At 43.9% G+C, this 27,609-nt stretch overlaps 1 protein-coding gene across 1 annotated transcript in view; it reads left to right on the top strand.

Moving 5' to 3' along the window:
• The window catches only part of LOC140191985 (regulator of G-protein signaling 22-like), a 204,855-nt gene that overhangs the window by 94,384 nt on the left and 82,862 nt on the right, over positions 1-27,609 (top strand). The window contains exons 11-12 of the mRNA XM_072249889.1: positions 7,389-7,491; positions 13,080-13,205. Coding sequence (XP_072105990.1) covers positions 7,389-7,491; positions 13,080-13,205 — 229 coding nt within the window. The remainder of the gene's footprint in view (positions 1-7,388; positions 7,492-13,079; positions 13,206-27,609) is intronic.

Here is a 27,609-nt window from a genome sequence, read left to right as displayed (position 1 = left end):
TCAAAAAGAGCTGCAGATATCCCTATGGGTAACAATGAGAAAAAGAGAAGGAAGCATCTGTTTCATTATCAATAATGCAGAAAGTGGAGTTATTGCAGAAGTTTGATCGTAGTGTGTATGTGCGGTGTCTTACTGAAGAAAATTGTGTTGGAACTACCACTGTATATGATTTAAATAAACAGAAAGACAAGTTACTGAAGTTTTATAGTGAGAGTGACAGTGACGTTCTACATTTATTCCAATAAGTCATTTTACCATGTGTTTGATTTGGTTCGTTTGAAGCTGTATATTTTTGTTTTATTGAATGTTTTTGTTGGAAATAAAATTTCTTCTTGTCATTATTTCCTAAACAATACAGTATAACAATTATTTACATAGCATTTACATTGTATTAGGTATTATAGATAATCTAGAGATAATTTAAAGTATACAGGAGGATGTGTGTAGGTTTGGTGCGCCGCTGGGTCCTAAAGTCCACTGCACTGAGGCAGGTTAAATAAGGGACTTGAGCATACGTGTTTTTTGGTATCGGGGGGTGGGGGGTCTGAAATCCAAAAAATTCCAAAATGCAACTGGCCCCAAGGATTTCGGATAAGGGATTGTGGACCTGAATACAGTATTTCTGTTTTTGCACACTTTTTAATGATCTATTCAGTATATGCAATTTACTTGTTTATTTATTATTATGTTTTTTCAGTCTCTGCTAGATTATGTATTGCATTGAACTGCTGCTGCTAAGTTAACAAATTTCACGTCACATGCTGGTGATAATTAGATTAGATTATGAGGACACGCAGTCCTCTTTTATTGTCATTTAGTAATGCATGCATTAAGAAACGATATAATGTTCCTCCAGAATGATACCACAGAAACACAAGACAAATCAAGACTGAAAAACTGACAAAAACCACATAATTATAACATACAGTTACAACAGTGCAAAGCAATACCGTAATTTGATACAGAACAGACCATGGGCACGGTAAAAAAAAAAGTCTCAAAGTCTCTCGAAAGTCCCATCATCTCACGCAGACAGTAGAAGGAAAGAAAAAAAAACTCTCCCTGCCATGAACCTCCAGCGCCGCAAACTTGCCAATGCAGCACCCTGGAAGCACCCGACCACAGCCGACTCTTGAGTCCATCCGAAAACTTCGAGCCTCCGACCAGCCCTCCGATACCGAACACCGAGCACCATCTCTGCCAAGCGCTTTGACCCCAGCCCTGGCAACAGGCAATAGGCAAAGCCGAGGATTTGAGGCCTTCCCCTCTGGAGATTCTCAATCACACAGTAGCAGCAGCAGCAAAGCAGACATTTCAGAAGTTTCTCCAGATGTTCCTCTGTGCTTTTCATATCTGTCTCCATCAAATTAGGATTGTGCATGGCCCCTACTTACAAATACAATATCATTTCAGAGTGGCCGTGTGCGCTGCGTCGCACCACCACCTTCTCTTCCTCTCCTCTACCTCTTACTATCTCAAATCTCTTACTATATCTTCTTTCAGTTAGTCCTGACGAAGGGTCTCGGCCCGAAACATCGACTGTACCTCTTCCTGATGCTGCCTGGTCTGATTCTGATCAAACAAGAAACGGCCCACCCTGATACATTTCAAATAATATCTGGGGACTTCAATCAGGCTTGTTTGAATAAAGCACTGCCCAATTATCATCAGCATATAACCTGCAGCACCAGGGGTCCCAACAAAAATGACCAGTACTATATTATGATAAGGAATGCCTACCATTCTATGCTAGACTGCATTTCAGAAAATTTGAACACTTGTCTGTCCTTCTACCTGCATACAAGCAGAGGCTAAAGAGATCAGTGGCTTTCAGGTCTGGCTACCAAGTTAGATACAAGACATCAGAATCAGGTTTCTTATCACTAGCATGTGACATGAAATATGTTAACTTAGCAGCAGCAGTTCAATGCAATACATAATACAGAAGAGAAAAAAAAAGAAAAATAATAAATAAATTAAATTACAGTATACGTGTATTGAATAGATTAAAAATGTGCAAAAAAACTGTATATTTAAAAAAAGTGAGGTAGTATCCAAGGGTTCAATGTCCATTTAGCAATCGGATGGCAAAGGGGAAGAAGCTGTTCCTGAATCACTGAGTGTGTGCCTTCAGGCTTCTGTACCTCCTAGCGATGGTAACAGTGAGAAATGAGCATGGCCTGCGTGCTGGAGGTCTTTAATAATGGATGTTGCCTTTCTGAGATAATGCTCCCTGAAGATGTCTTGGATACTTTGTAGGCTAGAACCTAAGATGGAGTTGACCGAATTTACAACCCTCTGCAGCCTCTTTTGGTCCTGTGCAGTAGCCCCTCTATACCAGACAGTGATGCAGCCTGTCAGAATGCTCTCCACAGTACATCTATAGAAGTTTTTGAGTGTATTTTTTGATGTGCCAAATTACTTCAAACTCCTAATAAAGTATAGCCGCTGTCTTACCTTATTTATAACTACATGGATATGTTGGGACCAGGGTAGATCCTCAGAGACCTTGACATCCAGGAACTTGAAACTGCTCGTTCTCTCCACTTCTGATCTCTCTGAGGATTGGTATGTGTTCCTTCATTTTACCATTTCTGAAGTCCACAATCAGCTCTTTCGGCTTACTGACGTTGAGTGCCAGGTTGTTGCTGTGGCACCACTCCACTAGTTGGCATCTCTCACTCCTGTACACCCTCTCGTCACCAACTGAGATTCTACCAACAACGGCTGTACCATCAGCAAATTTATAGATGGTATTTGAGCTATGCCTAGCCACACAGTCATGGGTATAGAGAGAGTAAAGCAGTGGGCTAAGCACACACCCCTGAGGTGCGCCAGTGTTGATCATCAATGAGGAGGATATATTATCACCAATCCGCACAGATTGTGGTCTTCCAATTAGGAAGTCGAGGATCCAATTGCAGAGGGAGGTACAGAGGCACAGGTTCTGCAACTTCTCAATCAGGATTGTGGGAATGATGGTATTAAATGCTGAGCTATAGTCGATGAACAGCATCCTGACGTAGGTGTTGGTGTTGTCTAGGTGGTCTAAAGTCATGTGACGAGCCACAGAGATTGCGTCTGCCATTGACCTATTGTGGCGATAGGCAAATTACAATGGGTCCAGGTTCTTGCGGAGGCGTATAGTCTCCAGGAAGCCCTCTCACCTACAAAGTGGCAATTCTAGATCAGACTTGATTCACTGAGAGATGCTCAACAACTGTGTCAGGGCTTGAATGCTATCGCCTCCACAAGATGAAACCAAGTGACCTGCATGGGTGACAAAACGCTTTCACTCTTAGATGAAGTCAATACCTTTTGTGCTCACTTTGACCATCAAAACATGGAGACGTTTCAAGTACTCCCACAGCCTGCAACGACCCTATGATATCAGTCTCTGAGGTTGATGTGTGAGCATCTTTCAAGAGAGTGAACCCCAGAAAGCATCAGGCCCATACAGGGTACCTGGCCAAGTACTAAAGACCTGTGCTGATCAGCTGGCTGTACTGTTATCTTTAAATGATGTCTTTAACCTTGTGCTTCGGCAGTCTGAGGTACCCACCTGCTTCAAGGAGGCTTCAATTACACCAGCACCTGAGAAGAACGTGGTAACCCGCCCCCCCCATGACTATTGTCCAGTAGCACTTGCTTCAACTGTGATGAAGTGCTTTGAGAGGATGCCTGAGGATCGACTTGGATCTGCTCCAATTTGCCAAATGTTATAACAGGTCAACAACAGCTGGCAGTTCACTGGCTCTTCACTCTACCCTGGAACATCTGGACAGTGAAGTTTCATGCAGCAAGATGCTCTTCATTGACTACAGCTCAGCATTCCATATTATCATCCTCTCAAAACTAATCAAAAAGCTCCAAATTCCAGGCCTCAATACCTCCTTATGCAACTGAATCCTTGATTCCCTCATTTGCAGACCACAATGAGTTCAGATTGGCAACAACATCTCCTCCATCAGCACCGATGCACCACAAGGCTGTGGGCCTAGCCCCCTGCTCTACTCGCTTTATACTTACGAGTGTGAGGCGAAGTGCAGCTCCAATGCCTTATTTAAGTTTGTTGACAACACCACTACTGTTGGTTGATTCAAAGGCAGTGACATATCAACATGTAGACTGAAAATCTGGCTGAGTGGTGCCTTAACAACAACCTCTCACTCAATGTCAGCAAGACCAAGGAGCTGATTATTGACATCAGGAAGAGGAAACTGGAGGTCCATGAACCAATCATCACTGGGGGATCAGAGTTGGAGAGGGTCAGCGACTTTAAATTCCTCAGTGTTTTCATTTCAGAGGACCTGTCTTAGATCCAGCACACAAGTGCCATTACAAAGAAAGGAAGTCAGTGCCTCTACTTTCCTAGAAGTTTGTAAAGATTTGGCATGACATCTAAAACTTTGACAAAATATATAAATATGCAGTGGAGACTACATTGACTAGTTGCATCACTGCTTAGTATGGAAATGCCAATGCCCTTGAACGGAAAAGCCTCCAAAAAGTACAGTATTGGAGACAGCCCAGTTCATCGTGGGTAAAGCCCTCCCCACCATTGAGCACAACTTCATGGAGCACTGTTGCAGGAAAGCAGCATCCATCATCAAGGGCTCCCACCATCCAGGCCATGCTCTTCTCTCACTGCTGCCATCAAGAAGGAGGTGCAAGAGCTTCAGGATCCACACCACCGGATTCAGGAATAGTTATTACCCCTCAACCATCATACTCTTGAACAGATGATATAAATTCACTCAACTTCACTCATGCCAACACTGAACTGTTCCCATAATCTATGGGCTCACTTTCAAGGACTCTTCACCTCATGTTCTCGATATTTGTTGTTTTGAAGAGTATAGTCTGAGTACTATTGTGAGCCACAAGTGGATGTCTGATCAAATTCTATGGAGCATATTAAAGAAGGATAGAGGATCATTTTCAGCAGAGGATTCCTATCCTTTGGGCCTTAGTGGCTGAAGACACTGCCTCTGGTGGTGTAACAATTTAAAATGATTATGTATCAAGAGACACTAACAGGAGAAGCAAGGCAAACTCAGGTGGTTGTTGGACTAGGATGGTTATATGAAAGTGAAAATGTGAGGTCAAAACAGGATTTGGAAAGGAAAATGAGACTATTTTACTAGAAACGCATGTCAACAAGCAGAGGAGAAAAATAAGCAACACGGTGCAAATTGAGATATAGATAACTACTCATCTGATGGGCATAATTTTTATAATGGAAAATGGGGAAACAAATGGTCCACTACCTTCAGAAGTCTCAACTGGTTTATATGTCTCTGGGAGACAGAGTCCCATGCTACCTTTGAATATTAAATTTATTCATTTGTACGTGGCTGTCATATTTTTAGTTATTTCTAATTTCATCTAAAAAGGTGTTAGTAATCCAGTGTGGCATGCAACTTGAATGAGAACCTATAGGTGGCAGTGTTCCCATCTGCCTGCTACTCGTTTCCTTCTTGGTGGTAGAAGTTGTTTGTTTACTGTTCAGTGTGCTATGAGATAACGCTGGGTGAGTAACTGTGGCACTTTCTGTTGCAGATTCACACTGCAGCTATGTGCACTAATGGTGAACAGAAAGAATATTTAGGCTAGTGTGCCAATCAAATTGACTGCTTTGTCCTGGTGTTCAGCTTCTTGAAAATTGCTGGATCTATACTCAAGAAAGTGAAGAATAAGAATCAGTCGGGTTTAATATCACTAGCATAAGTTACGAAATTTGTTGTTTTGTGGCAGCAATACATAAAAACTACAAATTACAATTTTTATATAAGTAATGCAATTAGGGAGGAAAAGTAAAGAGGTAGTGCTCATGAATTAATTAGCAATTCAGAAATCTGCTGGTGGAAGGGAAGAATCTGTTCCTGAAATGTTGAGTGTGTGTCTTCAGGCTCCTGTACCTGCTCTTTGATGGTAGCAATGAGAAGAGGGCATGTCCTGGGTGAGGGGGTCCTTAATGATGGATGTCACCTTTTTTCAGGCATTGCCATTTGATGTGTCCTTGATGCTATGGAGGCTAGGCCCCTTGATGGAGCTCGCTGAACCTACAATTTTTTGCAGCTTTTTCCTGTCCTCTGCAATAGCCCCTCCATACCAAATGGTGATGCAGCCGGTTAGAAAGCTCTCCACGGTACATCTGTAAAAATTTGCGAGTGTCTTTGGTGACATACCAAGTCTCCTCAAACTCCTCATGAAATATGGTCACCGTCATGCCACCTTTGTAATTGCATGAGCGTGTTGGGCCCAGGATAGATCTTCAGAGATATGGACTCCCAGGAATTTGAAACTGCTCACCCTTTCCACTGCTGATCCCTCAATGAGGACTGGTATGTGTTTCCTCGATGTCCCCTTCCTGAAGTGCACAATCAATTCCTTTCTTTTACTGACATTGAGTGCAAAGTTGTTGTTGTGACACCACTCTACCAGTTGATCTATCTTGCTGAAAGCTTCCTCGTCACCAACTGAAATTCTGTATTCCATCATTCTACTGACTGTGGCTTGTAGATGGTGGAAAGGGTTTCGGGTGCCGTGAGGTACCCATCTTCTGTCTAGGTCATGTAACAATGGTATTTAATCATAGACCTTCAGGAGGTCAATGATGGGGATTTGGCATTGGTGAAGCCAATGAATAACCAGAGTAGGATGGAAGAATGAAGTTAGAAATTGTTCAGGCAAGTAAAGAAGTTGACTTTGCTCTTTTATGAAATGTAATTAGCGCTGGGTAAGTTACTCATTTGACATCTGGACTTGATAATTTATATTATTTTGAAGTGAAACCTATCAAATATTGTAAGGCCTATCTAGAATGGAGAGAATGTTTCCTATAATGGGGACCAAAGAGCACAGTCTCAGAATAGAAGGACACTGCTTTAAAAAAGAGATGAGGAGTAATTTCTTTGTCTAGCAGGTGTGTGGATTTCATTGCCAAAAAAGAGTGGGGGTATATTTAAAGCAGAGGATGATAGGTTCTTGATTAGTAAGGCAAAGGTTACAGGGAAATAGCAGGAGCATGGGGTCGAGAGACATAATAATCAGCTATGATGGAATGGTAGAGCAGACTTGATGGGAGGGAGGGATGTCCCTGATGGGACAAATGGCCTAATTCTGATCCTATATCTTGTGGGCTATATAAACTATTCTTGGGCCAAGGCAGTGATGAGGAGTTAGGCCACAGAATAGGCACAATTGCTCATTTAGCTAAATAACCTTCAGTCCTGTGTCCTAAAATGTTTAAGAACTCCTCATATAATCTCAATTGCCTATAGGTTCTTCAGTGTTAGTGGCACCTGGATAGTTATACTTTTGTAGCATATTATTTCATATCTCAACTATTGCTACTAAGTAGTCATTAATATTTTTCCCCACAGCAAACTTCTCATCTCAATGAACAGTTTTAGGTCTGAAGTCTCAAAATCTTTTGAGGATCTAGAATTACATAGATCAAAGCCAGTTCGCAATTTGGAGAAGTTAGTAAGTATAAATTTCAAGGTCCAAAACAGCAAAAAATGTACTAAGAAAATCCTAACAAGGCAACAACTACTTTACAGGTAATTGTTTAACAGAAGCATTAAAAATTTGTTTTGAACATTATGCATTAAAGTAATTTTTGACTTGGTGATTATGTTAGTCAGAAGTCCTGATGAAGTCAAGTTTGAGGTGCAAACTGTAATGGGGTGGTTGCCAGACTGGGTTTGATCCAGGGTTGTTCAGGCCTACCAGGAGAGGCTTAGACCAGGTGGACCCAAGTGCAGAGGAGATCAGAGACAAGAATGGAGTTGAACAAACAATCTTTAATTGTGGTTGGTTTGTAGAGAACTCAGGTTAGGATTTGAGATTCACTGCACACAGGATAGATGGGTAAACTTGAGACTGAGCAAAGACAAATAAAACAGACATAATTTAAATAGAGAAATGAAACAAGGCACAGTTGCACTGATAACTAAAATGAGAGACAGGTGAATATAATCCACTAATAGTTGGGGAGGAGCAGCATTGGAGCCTGGAGGACTCTAGTGCCCCCTGGTGATCAGATCAAAGCACGACAGAACTTCTTCATCCCCTGTACAGCTAGCATCTGGTGGTTCAGGGCAATCCAAATGGTAACCTGATCAGGTCCAGGTCCAGGACGCCACAGGAGGGAACCCACAACATTTGCTCTGGATCGTAATGCTCCCAATACACCAGGTACTGGAGACGGCCACAAACCAGATGGGAGTCCAGAAATCGATGGGTGGTGTATGGTATCTGATCATTAATGACGCTGGGGGTGGTCTCGGGACTGGTGCCAGCAAGCTGCACAGAAGGAGCTTTAGGCAGGAGGTATGGAAGGTGGAGTTGATACGTTTTAGTGAATGGCAACTGGAGATGGTAAGTGACTGGGTTGATCTGACAGAGAATCTTGAACTGACTGATATAGCATGGCACCAGTTTCCCAGACTCAACCTGCAGAAGAAAGTCTTCAGTGGAGAGGCAAACCCTTTGACCAGGATAGAATGAAGGCCTCAGCTGCCTTTGGCAGTTGGCATGCCATTGCTGTTGCAGAGAGACCTTCAGCAGGGCTGCCCAAGCTTTCTTCCACCTCTGCCTGCAACAACTTACTCCTGTTGAGCAGACAGAACTCCCACCTCAAACTCCTGCTCGAGAAATGGGGTGGATATCCAAACAGACACTCAAAGGCAGGTATACCGCTAGAAGAGTGGCACAGAGTGTTATGAGCAACCTCTTCCCAGAGTAGATGATAACTGCAAGTGGATGGGTTGCCCAACGCAAGGCACCTCACGGTCTCCTCCAGGTCCTGGTTGGTCGTCTCCATCTGCCCATTGGACCTGATGAAAGGCTGACTATAGCTCCAATGATCCAGCAGAAGGCCTTCCAGAACTAGAGGTAAACTGAGGGCCTCAGTCAGAAACAATGTCCCGGGACCTGCCTTGTGCTCTCACCACCTGTTGCAGAATAAGGTTGGCCATCTCCTGAACTGAAGGAAACTCGGGCAGGGACACAAAGTGGCAGGCCTTGAGGGACCATTCCACCACCACCACAATCATGATGCTACCTTGCAATGGGGGCAGACGAGTAATGAAGGGCATGAAGATATGGGACCAGGGCCAAGAAGGAATGGGCAGTGAAAGTAGCTGCCCCTGTGGACATGATCTGGGTTCCTTGTTCTGGGCACAGATGTGACAGACGAACACATAAAATTAAACATCTCTCAACCATGCACAGCCACCAGAACCAACTCTTGATGAGCTCCACCATTCCCAGACATTCTGTGATACATGGTGCATGCCCCACTCCAACGTATCTGATAGGACAGAGTTAGGATGAGAGGGTGACCCAATGGACCATTCCTTGGGTCAGCCTCTTGTTGTGCTTTCATGATGATGGTCTCAACCTCCCATCAGACAGGTGCTACCAGCCTGGATGGGTCGGAGAACATAATTGAAAAGGACCTAGAAGACCACTGAGATGTTGACTAAACCAAAGAGCATATCAAGAAATATTTATAGTGGCCAGTAGAGGTGTTGAAAGCGGTCTTCCATTCATCACCCTCCTGAATACGGACCAGGTTTTCTGCATTCTGGAGGTCTATTTTAGTAAAGATGGTTGCTTCTTGCAGCAACTTGAAAGCCGTGGTCATTCGTGACAAGGAGTACCAGTTCTTCACTGTAATCTTATTAAGGGCTTGATAATCTGTACATGGTCTGAGTTCATTATCCTTTTTCACTGCGAAGAAGTCACCCGCACCAGCAAGAGATGTGGAGGGGAAAATGAAACAGGACACTAGTGCATTACGGGTGTACTCCTCGATGGCCACTGTTTCTGGGGCTGATAGGAAGTAGAGTCCAAGTTCCAAGCAGCAATTCAGTTACGCAATCATGGGTTCATTGAGGTGGGAGTGTTGTGAACCTTTTCTTACTAAAAAGTAAAAGCAGGTCTGTGTACTCAGATGACAGAGGAGAGTAGGGTAGACAATCAGCCCAGCAGTGAGAAGACCATATGTGGAGTGCACTGTTGGACCAGTCAGTCTATGGGATGTGGAGAACCAACCAGAGAGGTCTTAAGATCAATGAGAATTCAGGAAAATGAATAAAATGAAACTGGATGGTCTCGGTATGTTGTTCTACATGTAGAAAAATGGGAGCAGTGAGGTGGCAGATACTTCCAGGGCTCAGAGGTCTTCCATCCAGAGCTGTGACCATGACTGGTTGGTCAAGACAGGCCAGGAGAGCTTGGGAATGACTTGCTAACTGAAGCTCCATAAAACTGCCTACTGGCGTAGAATCCATGAAGGCTCCAAGCGCATGTTGCTCTCCCCAGGAGATAGAGGTAGACAGCATGACGTGGGAGGAATGGTGGAATCCGTCACAGACATGCCTTCCCTGGATGGGTCTACGTCTTTTCCCAACAACTCAGGACAAGCAGGACAATAATGGCTGCCTCACCACAGTAGGGGCAGCACTTTCCCTTTCTCCAGTTCTGTTCAGCTGGAGGTTCTGTCTGGTTGCATTGACTCCCCCGAAGGAAACTGAGGGGAGTTGGGGGTGTGCATGACCACACAGGGGACGAAAAGACTCAGAGACTGGCAGCCCTAGAGGACTCACTTCAGGGTTCTCTTCTTTCCAGAAGACAATTGTCAATCTGGATTGATGAGAGTCTCGAGATCCTCAACAGAGTCTCTGGCTGCCAATTCATCTTTAATTTCACCTGATAGCCCATGGTGGAACATGCCTATTAGGGCTTTAGTGTTCCAACCAGAGTCTTTCGCCAGGGTGCAGAGCTCGATTGCGTAGTCAGCCACACTACGGGTACCCTGAGGAAGTTGGAAGAGTTGATTAGCCAACTCTTATCCTCTAGCTGGGTGATCATAGACCCTCTTCATCTCCCTGGTGAAGAGGGATACATTTGCACAACGTGGGAGTTCTTCTCCCAGGGCACCATAGCCCAGGCAAGAGCTTTGCCAGAGAGGACAGAGATGATATAGGCATCTTTGCAGTGGTCAGAGGGAAGCTTAGTGGGTTACAGCTCAAAAGTCAGAGAACACTGAGTAAGAAACCCCTTACATGTCCCTGAGTTGCCATCAAATCACTTTGCTGCCAGCAGGTTGGTAGGTCAGTAGTTGGGTTATCAGCAGGGGCTTGCTGGCTCAACCAGATGATCTTGCTGAGTATCTGCAAAGTGGTCCAGCTCATGTCCACTCACTGTGACTTCTTGGTTGGCCGGCAACGATTGGTGATGCTCGTCCTCTGTTGGGTCCATATTGTGGCTCAGTCTTGCTGTAACAGGGGTGGTTGCCAGGCTGGGTTTGATTTGGGGTTGTCATAGTGAAGTTCCCTGCCTTCAACCAGTGGACCATCTGGAAAGGCTTAGATCCAAGTGCAGAGGAGACTAAAGACAAGAATGGAGTTGAACAAAGAATGGATTGATTTGTGGAGACCACAGGTTAAGATTCAAGGATCACTACACACAGGATAGGTAAGCTCAAGACTGAGCAAAGACAAACAAAGCAAGGCACGGGTGCACTGAAAATTAAAATAAAACACAGTTGAAGATAATCATCTAATAATCAGGGGTGGAGGAGCATTGGAGCTTGGAGAACTCTGGTGCCCCCTAGTGATCAGACCAAAGCATGACACAAACCTGATGGTTACAGCCATTTTTTGTTAGCTGTTCTACAAAATACAGGTCAGGCAGAGACGGCAAATAATATGAAGTAACATCAAGTAAAGCCAGTGAAACAAAGTAATAAAGAACTTGTTCTTGTGGCCTCCTTTTATACTGCAAATCAGATTAGCAAAGGCTCTTCTGCTAATCCAACAGTTATTGAGATGTCTGACCTATACACACAAAATGCCAGAGGAGCTCAGCAGGTCAGGCAGTAAACAGTTGCCTTTCATGCCAAGGCCCTTCATCAGGTCTCCCTCAAAGTTCAAAGTAAACTTATTATCAAAGTACATATACGTCACCATGTACTACCCTAAGATTCATTTTCTTGTGGGCACTCACACTAAATACGAAGAAACACGATAGAATCAAAGGCCAAAAACTGCTCACAGTACTTCCAAGTGCAGTATAACCAATGCCTTACGTAGACTCAGCATTACATCCTTGCTGTTGTATTCTTGTCCTTTTGAAATAAATGCTAAAATTATATTTGTCTTCCTTACCATTAACTGAATCTGTAAGATAATCTTTACAGAATCCTGAATGAGGACTCTCAAGTCCCTTTGCACCTCTGATTTCTGAATTTGCTTCTCATTTAGAAAATAGTCTACACCTTCATTCCTTCTGCTAAAGTGCATGATTATACACTTCCCTACACTGTATTCCATTCCATCTGTCACTTCTTTGCCGATTCTCCTAATCTGTCTAAATCCTTCTGCAGATTCTCTACTTCTTCAACACTACCTGCCCTTCCAATTATCTTTGTATCATCTGCATAGGTGAGGCCACACTTGGATATTGTGCATAGTTACAGTGCAGACATTGTCAAGCTGGAGAGAGTGCGAAAGAGATTTACAAGGATAATGCTTGTAATAAAGGGCCAAGTAATAAGGAGAGGTTAGTCCTTTAGTCCTTTATGCCCTGAAACACAGCAAAATGGGGGGATGGTGGTCCTCATAGAATTTTATAAAATCATGAAGGTATGGATAAGGAGGATGGTCATATTATTTTACTAAGGGTTTGGGAATCCAAAACTAGAGAGCACAGATAGAAGAGGGGAGACAATTAAAAGAGACTTGTAAGGTAACTTCTTTACATAGAGGGTGATGAGTACCAGGAATGACCTGTCTCTTTGAGTTGTAATTGATCTGGGTTTTAGAAGCTCAGTTCCATCATGATAGGTTTCATCCCAGTAATGGCACTCACGAACCCCTCCCTTACTGTTTTTAATCAATTGTCTAGTCTTGTGTTCTTCTCCAAAGTCCTATTTCTATAATCAATGTCACATGATCCAAAAATTGTCAGGATATGTTAGTTTTGGAATTCTTTCTGGATCCATTTCTAGGCTATTGAGAATACCAAACTAAAATATCCTTATTTTGTATGTGTTTCAATAGATGCAGATCACGAAGTTCCAAGAGGCTCTGAGCAGTTATAAAATGGATGACTTACTGCAGGCCCTCCAATACGAAAGTAGAACTGGATACATCTTCACACGTTTTTGTGAACAAACAGGAAATCCGGTAAGCAAGTTGTGGATTAACGAACCGATTTCATGATTAGTTTGAGATCAGGACTGGAACCACACTTCCACCACGTTCAAGCTAGTACTTTGTGAAAGTTTAATGTTTGTAAGGGACTTCCATATAAATTGTGAGTTCTTTTCGTCTACATCCAGTGTAATGTTCACCACTTCAGTCTTACCCATTGACTTTACTACATGGATACTCGCCCTGCAGTGTGGCTCTTCAGACAGTATTATCTGAAACATTTAGAGTGGAGTACTTCAACAGTGCAATGAAGAAACTCGCCAAGTTCAGAAGAGCCAATTCAGTTCTGGTTACTGCACTTTATAGGTTCATGTTAGAATAATAGGCAAGGCTAACAGGTTTAAGGAATCTTAGGTTTGTAGGATGTTGAAGCCCTGGTTAACAAGAAGGAGAAGCATTGCAAGTATAGACAGCAAAGTAAAAATGAAGTGTTTGAGGGTATAATAAATGTAAGGGGCTACTTAGGAAGGAAATCAGCATGTGAAAAGAAGGAACACACATCAAAGTTGCCAGTGAACGCAGCAGGCCAGGCAGCATCTCTAGGAAGAGGTACAGTTGACGTTTCGGGCCGAGACCCTTCATCAGGACTAACTGAAGGAAGAGTTAGTAAGAGATTTGAAGGTGGCAGGGGGAGGGGGAGATCCAAAATGATAGGAGAAGACAGGAGGGGGAGGGATGGAGCCAAGAGCTGGACAGGTGATTGGCAAAAAGGACATGGGAGGGTCATGGGACAGGAGGCCAAGGGAGAAGAAAAAGGGGGAGGGGGGGAAACCCAGAGGATGGGCAAGGGGTATAGTCAGAGGGATAGAGGGAGAAAAAGGAGAGAGAGAGAAAGAATGTGTGTACATAAATAAATAACAGATGGGGTACGAGGGGGAGGTGGGGCACTAGCAGAAGTTAAAGAAGCCAATGTTCATGCCATCAGGTTGGAGGCTACCCAGATGGAATATAAGGTGTTGTTCCTCCAACCTGAGTGTGGCTCCATCTTTACAGTAGAGGAGGCCATGGATAGACATATCAGAATGGGAATGGGACGTGGAATTAAAATGTGTGGCCACTGGGAGATCTTGCTTTCTCTGGCGGACAGAGCGTAGGTGTTCAGCGAAACGATCTCCCAGGTCTGTGTCGGGTCTCGCCAATATATAGAAGGCCACATCGGGAGCACCGGACGCAGTATATCACCCCAGACGACTCACAGGTGAAGTTTCGCCTCACCTGGAAGGACTGCCTGTGGCCCTGATTGGTGGTAAGGGAGGAAGTGTAAGGGCATGTGTAGCACTTGTTCCGTGAAAAGAAGGCATGAGATTGTTCTGTCTAACAAGGTGAAGGAGATTCCCAAGAGCATCTACGGATACAAAAGGATAGTAAGGGACAAAATTGCTCCACTTGATGATCAGTGTGGTCATCTATGCATAGAGCTGAAAGAGGTGGAGGAGATCTTAAACGGATTTTTTGCATCTGTATTTACTTGGGAGACCGACACAGTGTATCTGACAGAACAAAACAGTAGCGAGGTCATGGATTACAGAAGAGGAGGTATCTGCTGTCTTGGGACAAATTATGGTAGATAAGCCCCCCAGGGCCTGACAAGGTGTTCCCTCAGAAAATGTGAAAGGCTAGTGCAGAAACTGCAGGGGCTCTGGCAGAGATATTTAAAACGTCCACGGCCAGAGGTGAGATGCCAGAAGATTGGAGGATAGCCAATGTGGTTCCATCATTCAAGGTAGGTTTCAAGTGTAAGCCAGGAAATTATGGGCTAATGAGCCTGACATTAGTTGTGGGTAAATTATTGGAAGATATTCTAAGGGTATAGATATATAAGTATTTGGATAGACAGGGTCTGATTAGTGGTTGTTAACGTTGCTTTGTGCATGGTAGGTTGTGACTAATCAATCTTATGGAGTTTTTCACTTAAGTTACAGGAAAGTTGATGAAGGAAGGGTAGTGGATGTTGGCTACATGGACTTTGCAAGGCCTTTGGCAAAATCCCACATGGGAGGTTGGTCTGTGAGGTTCAGTCATTTGGCATTCAGGGTGAAATAGCTGGATTCATGGGAGAACCCAGAGAATGGTGGTAGATAGTTGGCTTTCTGAAAGGAGACCTGTGACCAGTGGTGTACTGCGGGAATAGGTGCTGGGTCCATTGTTGTTTGTCATCTATATTTAAGTATTGTAGTAATCCACGTCAGTGATCTACCATGGTTTAGACTGCCAATAGACTCCAATTAATATGATTTAAATCAGGACCTCCAGTGGGACAGGGAAATGTGTAGGGGTGCAATCATAGTGTGCCAGATCAGAGATAGGTTGGGGCCTTGGATTATGAGGTGGCAAATTTCAGTTAGGGTTGAATTCAATCTTTGAGATCAAAGGCTTGTTTAAAGGTAAGGGCAAACATGGTAATTACAGACCTGTGAGTCTAATATTGGTAATAAATCAAAGTTCAAAAATTCAAAGTAAATTTATTCATCAAAGTACATACAGCATATGTCACCATATACTACCCTGAGATTTATTTTCTTGTGGGCCTTCATAGTATATACAAAGACAGCAAAGAGACAGAATTGAATCAATGAAAAACGGCACACAGCAGATGGCTAATGTGAAAATCACAGCAAACTGTACATATACATAAATAATAAATAAATAAGCAATAAATATAGAGAACATGAGATGAAGAGTCCATAGGTTGTGGGCCCAGTTCAGTGTTGGGGTGAGTCAAGTTGAGTAAGGTTATCGCCTCTGGTTCAAGAGCCTAATGGCTGAGGGTAAATAACTGTTTCTAAACCCTGGTGGTGGGGGTTTCGAGGCTCTTTCATCACCTACTGGATGGCAGCAGGGAGAAGAGAGCATGGCCTGGATGATGGGGGTCCTTGATGATGGATGATGCTTTCCTGTGACTGTACCCCTTGGAGATAATCTCAGTGGTGGAGAGGACTTTATCAGTAATGGACTGGGCTGTATCCACTACTTTTTGTAGGTTTTCCATTCAAGGGCATTGATGTTCCCATATCAGGCTGTGATGCAGCCAGTCAGTATACTTTCCACTGTACATCTATAGAAGTTTGTCGAAGTTTTCGATGACATACCGAATTTTTGTTGACTTCTAAGAAAGTTAGCCTTCTTTGTATTGGCACTTGCGTGCTGGAACCAGGACAGATTCTCGGAAATGATAACATCAATGAATTTAAAGTTGCTGACTCTCTCCACCTCTGATCCCCTGACTGACTCCAATTTCCTCCTTCTGTAGTCAATAATCAGTTCTTTGTTTTTGATGTTGAGTGAGAGGTTGTCGTTGTGGCACCATTTGCCAGATTTTCAGTCTCCCTCCTATATGCTGATCCTTCACCATCTTTATTCTGCCTATGACAGTCATGTCATCAGCAAACATGAATATGGCATTGGAGCTGTGCTTAGCCTCACAGTCGTAAGTATCAAAGTGATTAAAATAGTGGGTTAAGCACACAGCACCCTAATGCACCTGTGCTGAAGGAGATTGTTGAGGAGATGGTGTTTCCGATCTAAGCTGACTGGGGTCTGCAAGTGAGGAAATAGAGGATGCAATTGCTTAGGGAGGTGTTGCAGCCAAGATCTTGGAGTTTATTGATTAGTTTTGAGGGGATGATGGGATTGATCACGGTCTAGAATGGTCCAGGATTGAGAGAAGAGCCAGCTGTTGACCTGTAGGTAAATTGAAATAGATCCAAGTAATTCTTCAGGCAGGAGTTGATATATTTCATCACGAATCACTTCACAACAGTGGTAATAGAGAAGCCACCGAACAAAATGTCTAAAGGATAAGATTAATGATTATTTGAAAAGGCAGGAACTATCACAGACTGCTTGCATGTGTTTACGAATGTAAATAAGTAAATCAATTACAGTAAGTATATATGTATATTAAATAGTTAGATTAAAAATACTGCAGCACAGAAATAATATTTTTTTTAAAGTGAGGTAGTGTTCATGGGTTCAATGTCCATTTAGGAATCGGATGGCAGAGGGGAAGAAACTGTTCCTGAATTGCTGAGTGTGTGCCTTCGGGCTTCTGTACCTCCTATCTGATGGTAACAATGAGAAGAGGGCATGTCCTGGGTGATGGGGATCCTTAATAATGGACACCACCTTTCTGAGGCACCGCTCCTTGAAGAAGATGTCTTCAATACTACAGAGGCTAGGAGCTGACTAATTTTACAACTTTCTGTAGCCTCTTTCAGTTTTGTGCAGTAGCGCCCCCCCGCCACATACCATACCAGATGACCCTGTACAGATACCAAAGACCCTGTATGATGCTGTACTGTTGTGGGTTCTATATCGTAATATCACCTGGTTAGACCTTTTGTTGATTTTGTTTGATCTAATGTGATCAGGAGTCTGGTACTTCTACCACAAAAGTTGAAAGGAAAGCATACGAGGTTCAGAAGGGACCGTGTGAATAAGGTCCCCCAATATCCCCCAATATGTGCTATCTGTTTTTCTTTGTGCCAATTCTATGGCTCCAGTCCACTGCTCAAAACAGATGTACCATAAAAATGAGGGTACATAAGCTTTAGGTTATATCTGATATCGATACGCTGTGATGAAAAAACCAAGTTATCAGAAGATTGATGCTAATGAGAGAGAGATAAGGAAGACAATGGAGAAACATTCAAAATGCTAATAAGAGAGAAGAGAGAGCTTAATGAGAAAGAAACACATTTCAGAATATTGACAGACTGGTTGCTTTGAACCTGAACTGTTTGAAGTTTGATGGACAGGTGATACCCCAGCAGGGGGATAAAAAGAACTGGTTCACTAAGGCACGACACACCACGAGATCACGAGATAATGAGACCCTTGAAGAGTGGTGTGCCCCCACAAGTTGGTGGTAGTTTGGAGGTCTGGTCGTGGGAACCGACACAGGGTGAAAAGGGTACAATCGGTGGGAACCTGATGTGTGTGCCCGCCCTTGCCTGGGTGCCAGGTTCACTGCGGAAGAACGGTCGTATCCGGAACGGAGGGGTCACAGTCGGTGACCATAGAAGACATAAAAAAGGGTCTGCCCGAAAGCCAACTGCGAAGAACATCAAAGGTCTGCTGAATCAGATTTGCGCATCTCTCTCTCTCTCTCCAACGGCACAACAGCGATTACTGTGAACTGTACTAAGCTGAACTGAACTCTGCATCACTTGAGACTGATCATTTTACCCCTAGACTGCGATAGAGCTTGGTTGATTCCTATTACCCTAGTTCTGTGTACGTGTGTATTATCATTGCTAACCTGTTGCATTTATATCCTTACGATTAGAGTATTGTGTTACTTATTTCTTTAATAAAACTTTATTAGTTTCTGTTAAACCAGACTCCCAACACATGGTCCATTTCTGCTGGTTTGGCAACCCATTTAGGGGGTACGTAACATAAGTGGGGATCTCGTCCGTGATTTTGAGCGCCAAATTTGGGACTGGGTAAATTGACTGGGTTAAAATTCCCAAAAGAAAGAAAGGGCAAACAGCAGAAATGGAGATTGAAGAATTTCTAAAGGCGCCAACTTTGGAGGCATTAGAGGATGCCAGGAAATCAGAATTGGCAACTGTGGCCAAACGGTTGAATCTTTTTCAGGGGAAGTCGACAATGAGGAGAGCGGAGATGCACAGAGCTATCATAGAGCATTATGTGTCTAAAGGTGTGTTTCCCCAAGGGGAGCTGGAGGTGGTATCTATGGGCAAACCTGGTGGAGAAGCAGTACAGCTGCAGATGGAAAAATTGAGACTCGAGCACGAGTTCCGGGTTAAACAGCTGGAATGAGAAGAGAGGGACAGGCAGTTAGCATGAGAAGAGAGAATAAAACAGCTAGAACAAGAAGAGAAGCGGTTAGAACGACAAGAGAGAGAGAAACAGAGGGAAAGGGAATTTGAGCTAGAGAAGTTAAGGATGACGCTAGTGCAGGGGCCCATGCCGAACCAAGGTGGAGGGTTCAGGGCGACCCAGGAGGTTAGGCTGGTTCCCCCATTTGAGGAGGCTGATGTCGATCGGTACTTTCTACATTTTGAAAAAGTTGCTGCAAGTCAGGACTGGCCGAGGGATAAGTGGGCTGTTTTGCTTCAGAGCGTACTTAAAGGAAAAGCTCAGCAAGCTTACTCAGCGTTATCCGCAGAAGATGCCCAGAGGTATGATGTGGTGAAAGAGGCTATACTCAGGATTTATGAGTTGGTCCCGGAGGCATATCGGCAGAGGTTCCGGAATGTGAGGAAGCAGTGGGGCCGCACGTATTTAGAGTTTGCCCGTGAGATGCAGATGTATTGTGAGCGTTGGTGCGCCTCAAAAGGGGTCAATGGGGATTATGACAGACTGCTACAGCTAATACTGATTGAGCAATTTAAAGGTTGTGTCCCTGAAGGTATGAGGCCCTATCTAGATGAGAAAGAGGCAGAAACCTTAGCCGCAACTGCTAAGTTAGTGGATGAATATGCGTTAATGCACAAAGCGAAGTTTACCCCGAGTAGAAGCTACCAGAAGGGTAGTCAAGAGGGCAGAGAGAGTCCGCCAGAAAAGTCAGAAAGTAAGCCGGGGACTAGTGAGAAGGATAAGGAAGACCGGGAGCAGTTTGGTAGGAAGTCTCCTGGGGTCGTATGCTATAATTGTGGGAAAGCCGGTCACTTTGCATCCAGGTGCTTTGCCCCAAAGAAGGAGACGGGGAAAGGAAAAAGGACGGTTCCAACTGGCTGTATTGAGCTGGCAAACAAACTGCTAGGGGAGAAGAGGTCTGATAAAGTTCAGGAAGGGCGCAAGAAGTTTATCTCGGCCGGCTTGATATCGGTGAAGGAGGGGTTAAACCCGGTTCCAGTACGGATCTGGAGACACACTGGAGCTTGTCAGTCATTGATCTTAAAGAGTGTGTTAGACTTTAGTTCAGAGATCCATACTGGGGAGGTCAGGGTGATAAAAGGCATTGGGAAAGGGACTGAAGCAGTACCTTTGCACCAGATACACCTAAAAAGCGACTTGGTCTCCGGACCGGTCATGATCGGGGTGAGGCCCGAACTACCCATGGAAGACGTGGAGGCCTTACTCGGTGATGACCTTGACGGCGGAAATGTTTTCTCAGCAGTAAAACTGACAAGCCAGCCTGCCAGCATTGAGGCCCCGCCCAAGGACTCACAGGTTTAACCCCTTTGCGCAGTGACTCGACGCATGTCCAGAAAGGCTGCCGAAGTGAATGTAGATTTAGCTAAGAGATTTTTATCAGCCTTGTACCAGGAGGGGTTAGAAAGTGAGAAGAAGGGGCGTAGTGAAACGGAAGTTGAGGTAGACATCATTAGCAAGGAAGGAACTTATACAGGCACAGGAACGAGACGAGGTGCTGATGGTTTTGACGGAGACAGCTCTCTCCGAAGCAGAATTAAAAAGGGAGCCAGTGGGCTATTATGTGAAGGAGGGAGTACTAAGGAGGAAATGGAGACCAAGTACCGTGCCCGCAGATGAGGAATGGGGGGTGATACACCAGGTGGTAGTGCCAAAAATTTACAGGGGCGAGATTTTTAACCTGGCCCACAAGATACCCCTCGGTGGACATTTTGGGGTGAGGAAAGCAGTCAATAGAATCATGAAAGAGTTTTACTGGCCGCACAGGAGGAAGGATGCTATTGACTATTGTAGACGTGAGCTAACACAGTTACAGGCTATTGATATGCTAACAGTTTGCCACGATAAGCGAGCAGACCTAGTCGGTGTTATCATGAAAATTAATGAGGCTGGGGTGCCACCTGATAAAGGGAAAACCCACTTTGAAAAGATAATTATGGTGCCGACCAGATGGGGGAACCCCATTGTTTTGGCCAGCTTTGCTGATAAGGTCTCTCCCTTAACCCCCGAATAGAGCGAGCCGCTGAAGAAACTAATTAACTGGCACGCACACGTATGTCCGGATGTCCCGGGGCAATGCAAAGAGACGGTACATGGTGTTGTTGTCATCAGGTCAGCCTAGTGAGCAACACCCCTATAGGATGATTAATTCAGTGACAAAAGGGCTAAAGAATGCAGAAACGTATATTAACGATTTAGTGGTCTGGAGTGACACATGGGAGGAGCACATTGTGGCAGTAGAGGAGCTGTTTAAGAGGCTGTTAGAAGCCAACCTGACAGTGAACCTCTCAAAAAGTGAATTCGGCCACGCGAAGGTCACTTATATGGGATTTGTAGTAGGACAGGGGCAGCTGGCTCTGGTGCAGGCTATCTCTGAAGTCCCCACCCCGACAGACAAGAGAGCCCTGAGAAAGTTCTTGGGGATGGTGGGGTACTATCAGAAGTTTTGCAAAAAAAAATTTGCGGATATTACCCTCCCTCTTACTAAGCTCTTGCCAAAGAATGCGAAGTTGGTGTGGGATGGCCTTTGTTATATTTGTCCGGCATGGAAACCACTGATAATTTACACTGATCACAACCCATTAGTGTTTTTGGCCACTATGAAGGATAAAAACAAAAGGTTGCTAAATTGGAGCCTGGTCTTAGAGGATATTAAAATAACACATATAAAAGGAACGGAAAATGTGATTGCTGACTGTCTGTCAAGATGTTGACAACTTAAAGTTCTCTGTATTAGCCAAATAGCTGATGACCCTGTATATTAATATGTATCTAATAATGTATTCATGCCCATAATTTTTACCCCGGTAAAAATCCTTTGAAGGATAAGGATGTGACGAAAAAAACCAAGTTATCAGAAGATTGATGCTAATGAGAGCGAGATAAGGGAGACAATGGAGAAATATTCAAAATGCTAATAAGAGAGAAGAGAGAGATTAATGAGAAAGAAACACATTTCAGAATATTGACAGACCGTTTGCTTTGAACCTGAACTGTTTGAAGTTTGATGGACAGGTGATACCCCAGCAGGGGGATAAAAAGAACTGGTTCGCTAAGGCACGACACACCACGAGATCACGAGATAACGAGACCCTGGAAGAGCGGTGTGCCCCCACAAGTTGGTGGGAGTTTGGAGGTCTGGTCACGGGAACCGACCATAGATGCACAGGGTGAAAAGGGTACAATTGGTGGAAACCTGGTGTGTATGTCCGCCCTTGCCTGGGTGCCGGGTTCACTGCGGAAGAACGGTCGTATCCGGAACGGAGGGATCACAGTCGGTGACCACAGAAGACATAAAAAAGGGTCTGCCCGAAAGCCAACTGTGAAGAACATCAAAGGTCTGCTGAATCAGATTTGCACATCTCTCTCTCTCTCTCTCTCTCTCTCTCTCTCCCCCTCCAACGGCACAACAGCGATTACTGCGAATTGTACTAAGCTGAACTGAACTCTGCCTCACTTGAGACTGATCATTTTACCTCTAGACTGCGATAGAGCTTGGGTGATTCCTATTATCCTAGTTCTGTGTACATGTGTGTTTTATCATTGCTAACCTGTTGCATTTATATCCTTACGATTAGAGTACTGTGTTACTTATTTCTTAAATAAAACTTTATTAGTTTCTGTTAAACCAGACTCCCAACACGTGGTCCATTTCTGCTGGTTTGGAAACCCAGTTACGGGGTACGTAACAATGCAAACTCCGCACTGCTTGGTTTCTGTTAATCATTTTGAGAATAGTTTACTTAGACTATTTTCCTTTTATTAGAGAGAGCATCATTTATTTTGTACCTGCCATAACTGTAAGCTGGAGAAGTTTCGAAGTGCCTTTCAGCTACTGAAATACTTTTTGAAGTATTGTAATATAGATGTCCACAGGCCAGTCAGTTTGTACACAAGCTCTCCAAAAACACTAATTGTATAACCATGATGCCGAGAGGTTGCTGGGATGGCAGGAAGGATGCATGAGGAGAGATTGAGTCAGTTTAGCTTGTATTTGGGGGACTGAAAAATGAATCTCAAAGATCTACAAAATTAGAGCTATAGAGTTGTCTGGGGTAGAAATAAGCCCTGTGCTGCAGTTGTACAAGATAATGTACAGTTTTGGTTACTTTGTTATCAGAAGAACTTGAGGGCCAGAGTTATACAGAGAGATTGAAGAGGTTAAGACTTCAATCACTAGAGGGCAGGAGAATAAGGGGAGATCTTATAGAGGTGCAGTATATTAAATTGCAGGGTACAGATTGGGTGAATGCTTGTTGGCTTTTTTCCGCCTCAGGTTGGGTGAGACTAGGATGAAAAGTGAAACATTTAATGGGAATTGGACTGGGAAGATCAATCAGAAGCTAGTGCTCATGTGGAATGAGCTGCCAGCTGAAGTGGTATACGTGAGTTCAATTTTTATCTTTAAAAGAATTTTGGATAGGTACAGGGATGGGAGTAGTATAGAGGACTATGGTCCAGATGCAGGTTACTGGGACTGGGCAGAGAACCAGGCTGATAGAGACTAGATGGGCTATACCAGACCTGTTTCGTTGCTGTTGTGCTCTATACAGCTTTTCCCTGCCATCCGAAGGTAGACTGTTCCTATGAAACAGTTCGTAAGCCGGAATGTCGTAAAGCGAAGAAGCAATTACCATTTATTTATATGGCAAAAATTTGTGAGCGTTCTCAGACCCAAAAATAACCTACCAAATCATGCCAAATTACACATAAAACCTAAAATAACAGTAACATATAGTAAAAGCAGGAATGATATGATAAATACACAGCCTATATAGAGTAGAAATACTTTTCCACAATCATTGCCTGCACTGTTCTCCTTAGCGAAAATCTCACGCAAGCGCTCTTGGCAAAAACACGGCACAAGCACTCTCGGCAGAAAATCTCACTCAAGTGCTGTTGGCAAAAACACTTTCTCCAGTAACCTTTAAGCTATGAAGCTGCTAAATCATACCAAATAACATGTAAAAATACACAGCCGATATAAAGTAGAAATAATGTATGTACAGTGTAGTATCACTTACCGGAATTGGGACAGCGCCGAGCACAGTGATGATTGTGTGTTAGGCTGAGTCGTCAGAGGTCGGGGTGGTGCAGTGGCCCCCACCCTCTGGGCAGCAAACCGATACCGACCTGCAAGGTATGCAGGGGTGCAGTGGTAGCCGGGAGGCACACAGCACATCTTTAAGAAAAAAGCCGAAATAAACAAGCTAATTAATTAGGTGCCACCCAGCACGTAATTGTTGGCCCAGATCAGAGGCGATTGTTGATTGCGTCGCCTCTGATCTGGGCCGATATTTACGTGCTGAGCGGCACCTAATTAATTAGCTTGTTTATTTCGGCTTTTTTCTTAAAGATGTGCTGTGTGCCTCCCAGCTACCGCTGCATTCTCCGCGAATCGGTATCTGTCTGGTGCCGGGGGGTGGGGTGGTGGGACACTGGGGTGTCATCTTGTCATCTGTTTCCATTAGGGCAGGCAGCTCATCTTCTCCTATGACTGCCCGCCTCGATGTCGAAGGTCGAGGTTCGTCGTCTGCTGTGGCTGATGTGGAAGGCTTGAAAAACGACAGAATGCTTGACTACTTAGCCTCGCGTATTTTTCTATCATACAGTTCTTTGTAAGCACTCAAACCATCCTGCAAATATGCCCTAAACCGACGTATCCTTTCAAAATTAAAGTTGTACTTTATCATTGCAACGAAAATCTCACGCAGTTGCTTCACGTTCAGTTCCTGGACAACTTCATTTTCGGTCCGTTCGCTGCTGCATTCGGTTTCGATTGTTAACCTTTCCTCTTCCAATTGCATCAGCTTTTCATCTATCAGTTTTTGGTCATGGGATGCCAAAACCTCTTCAACATCATCTTCATCAACTTCCACAAGCCAAACTCACTTTGTCCTTACTTCGTTCACCACGATCGAAATGCTTAGTTATGTCTAGTTTTACGCTAAGTGTAACACCCTTACGAGCTCTTTTAGGTTTTTCCGAGACCTTAGAACTCATCTTGTTAACGGATGCTCGCAGGCAAGTGTTTAAGCAATGCCGGCTAGAATGCAGTTCCGAATCCAGGGGAGAGCGGCTGCTTTTTTTCACGCGTTGCTTTTCCTGCGCGCTGCCTTTTTTCGTAACAGTGAAAACACCTTCTGTTAGCGAAAACAGGGAACTAATGTAGGTCTTTCGTAACAGTGAGGTTTCATAAAGTGAACGTTTGAAAAGCGGGGGACACCCCCGCTGAAGATCCTTGAAGGTGACAGCAAAGATTAGTAATGTGGTTAAGGAGCAAATAGGATGCTGGCCTTTAATAAATAAACCATGGATCAGACTCAACTGGAATACTGCAAGCAGTTCTGGTCACCACATGTTAGAAAATATATGAGGGTGCAGAGGATATTCACCAAGATGAAGCCTGGAAGGAAGAGTTTCATTCATAAGGAGAGACTGCAGAAGCTGGGTCTGTTTCCTCTGGAGCAAAGGAAGTAAAGAGGGTCATGATTGATATATAAAATTATGAAGGACATAGAAAAGATTGACTGCCGGAAATTTTTCCTCATTTCAGACACAAAGTAACAGAGATATTTACTTAGGCATCAGCGATTTAGATGGGATCTAAGGGGAGCCTTGTAACCAGAGAGTGAAATGTACCATGAATACACTGCCTGAGAGAGTTGCAGAAGTCAAGTCACTGACATGAATTAAAAACTGTCGAGACAAGCGCTGGAGTAGGCTAGGCATTGAAGACTATGGGTCATGTACTAGAAGATGGGGATAATATGGATGGGTGCTCACTGGTCAGTTTGGATGTGGTGGGTTGTATGGCCTGTTAAACACAGGTGCACACAAAGGAATGAAACCCCTTCTATCCAACATTTTGTTAGCAAATGTGCAGTCACTGGAGAACAAAATCAGGGGCAAGATTGATGTATCGGAGGGAAATGAGAGATTGTTATGTTCTATGTCTGCCTGAGATGTGGCTTAGCCACAGCATGCCTGATACAGTGATCAGACTTGAAGGCTTCGCGATTTACAGGATGGACCAAAATGCTGATTTGGAAAAGACAAAATTTCATGGTAAATTCTTGCCTGTGCTCAGATGTGGCAGTTTTGTCAAACTTGTGTTCCCCTGACCTTAAACAGCTAACTGACTACTGCCATCCATTCTATTCACTTGGGAGTTCTCATCTGTGATCATGATTGCAGACTGTAATCAAGCGCATGAGTTACTGCATAATGCTGTCTCCAAACAAGAAATAGTCCATCCCAATACATTTGAAATCATAGTTGGGGACTTCAACCAGGCTCGTTTGAAGAAAACTCTGCTCAATTACCATCAGTATATAACCTGTAGCACCAGCGGTCCCAACACACTGGACTGGCACAGACAGGGTAGACAGCCAGCTATTTAGTTCCCCCAGAGTAGAAATGTTGAATACTAGAAGGTAAAGAGGATGTGCTGAGCAAGTTTTTTTTTATACAGAGAAGATTTTAGTGCAAAAAGTGTTACTGAAAGCATACAAGGTTCAGAAGTGGTCATCCTGAAATGGGCTTCTAGGGTAGTAGTGGAAGTAGATGGCATTCATGCAACTTTCAGATAGGTAGGCAGAAAATGGCAGGATATAGATCATGTGTAGATGGTGGTGGTGGTGGTGGGGGGGGGAATTAATTTAATTTAACAACACAGCACATACATTGTGACCAAAGGGCCTGTTCCATGATCTCTGTTCTGTTGAGCTTCGGTGGAAGGTGGAGGTGGCCAAGACAGAAAAGTCAGAGTAGGAAGAGGATGGTGGAGGTAGGGGGAATTTGGTGAGTTAATGTGACAGAATCTCAAATGTGAACTGAACCAAGGTGACAAAAGTTTGCATTTAGATTCCCAGAATAGTGTTAACTACATTGATAGTCTGATCATGGTGAAGAGTGCACCGCATAATGGGAGGCAGGTGTAGTTTCTCAGTGCCTCAAGCAGAACAGATGATGGGCAGTGGGTGGGATGGAAAAGGGCAGCTCATTTTAAATACCCACTACCCTTTGTACGAAAAAAATTATCCCCCAGATCCCTTTCAAATCTTACCCTTCTCACCTTAAATTTATGTACTTGAGTTTTAAAATCCCCTACCCTGGGGGTGGGGGTGTGTGGGGAGAAGATATGGCCATTTACTTTATCCGTGTTCCCTATGTTTTTATATACCTCCATAAGGTCATACCTCAGTCTTTTGTGCTGCCAGCCTACCCAGTCTCTTTATAATTTATACCCTCTAATCCTGGTAACATTTACATGAATATTTTCATCACCCTTTCCAGCTTAATGAAATTCTTCCTATACCAGACTGAGCATAACAGTTAAAATACAACAGTCAGGAAGGGGCCATTTGTATCCAGCAGATAAGTTGATCGGAAGAGAGTTTTGCTTGAAAGTATGAATTCAATTGGCTCGGTATGGTCAGAGTAACTGCAATAGCCACCGGCTTGCAGCTCCTTTTCTCAGCAGTTGTTAAGAAGTTGCCTTTCTAATAGAGATGGACACAGAGCTCTGGAC

Source organism: Mobula birostris (genome assembly GCF_030028105.1).
Source record: "Mobula birostris isolate sMobBir1 chromosome 1 unlocalized genomic scaffold, sMobBir1.hap1 SUPER_1_unloc_1, whole genome shotgun sequence".
NCBI lineage: Eukaryota > Metazoa > Chordata > Chondrichthyes > Myliobatiformes > Myliobatidae > Mobula > Mobula birostris.
The sequence above is the reverse complement of the archived record's forward strand: the minus strand, read 5'-3'. Positions and strand labels throughout refer to the sequence as shown.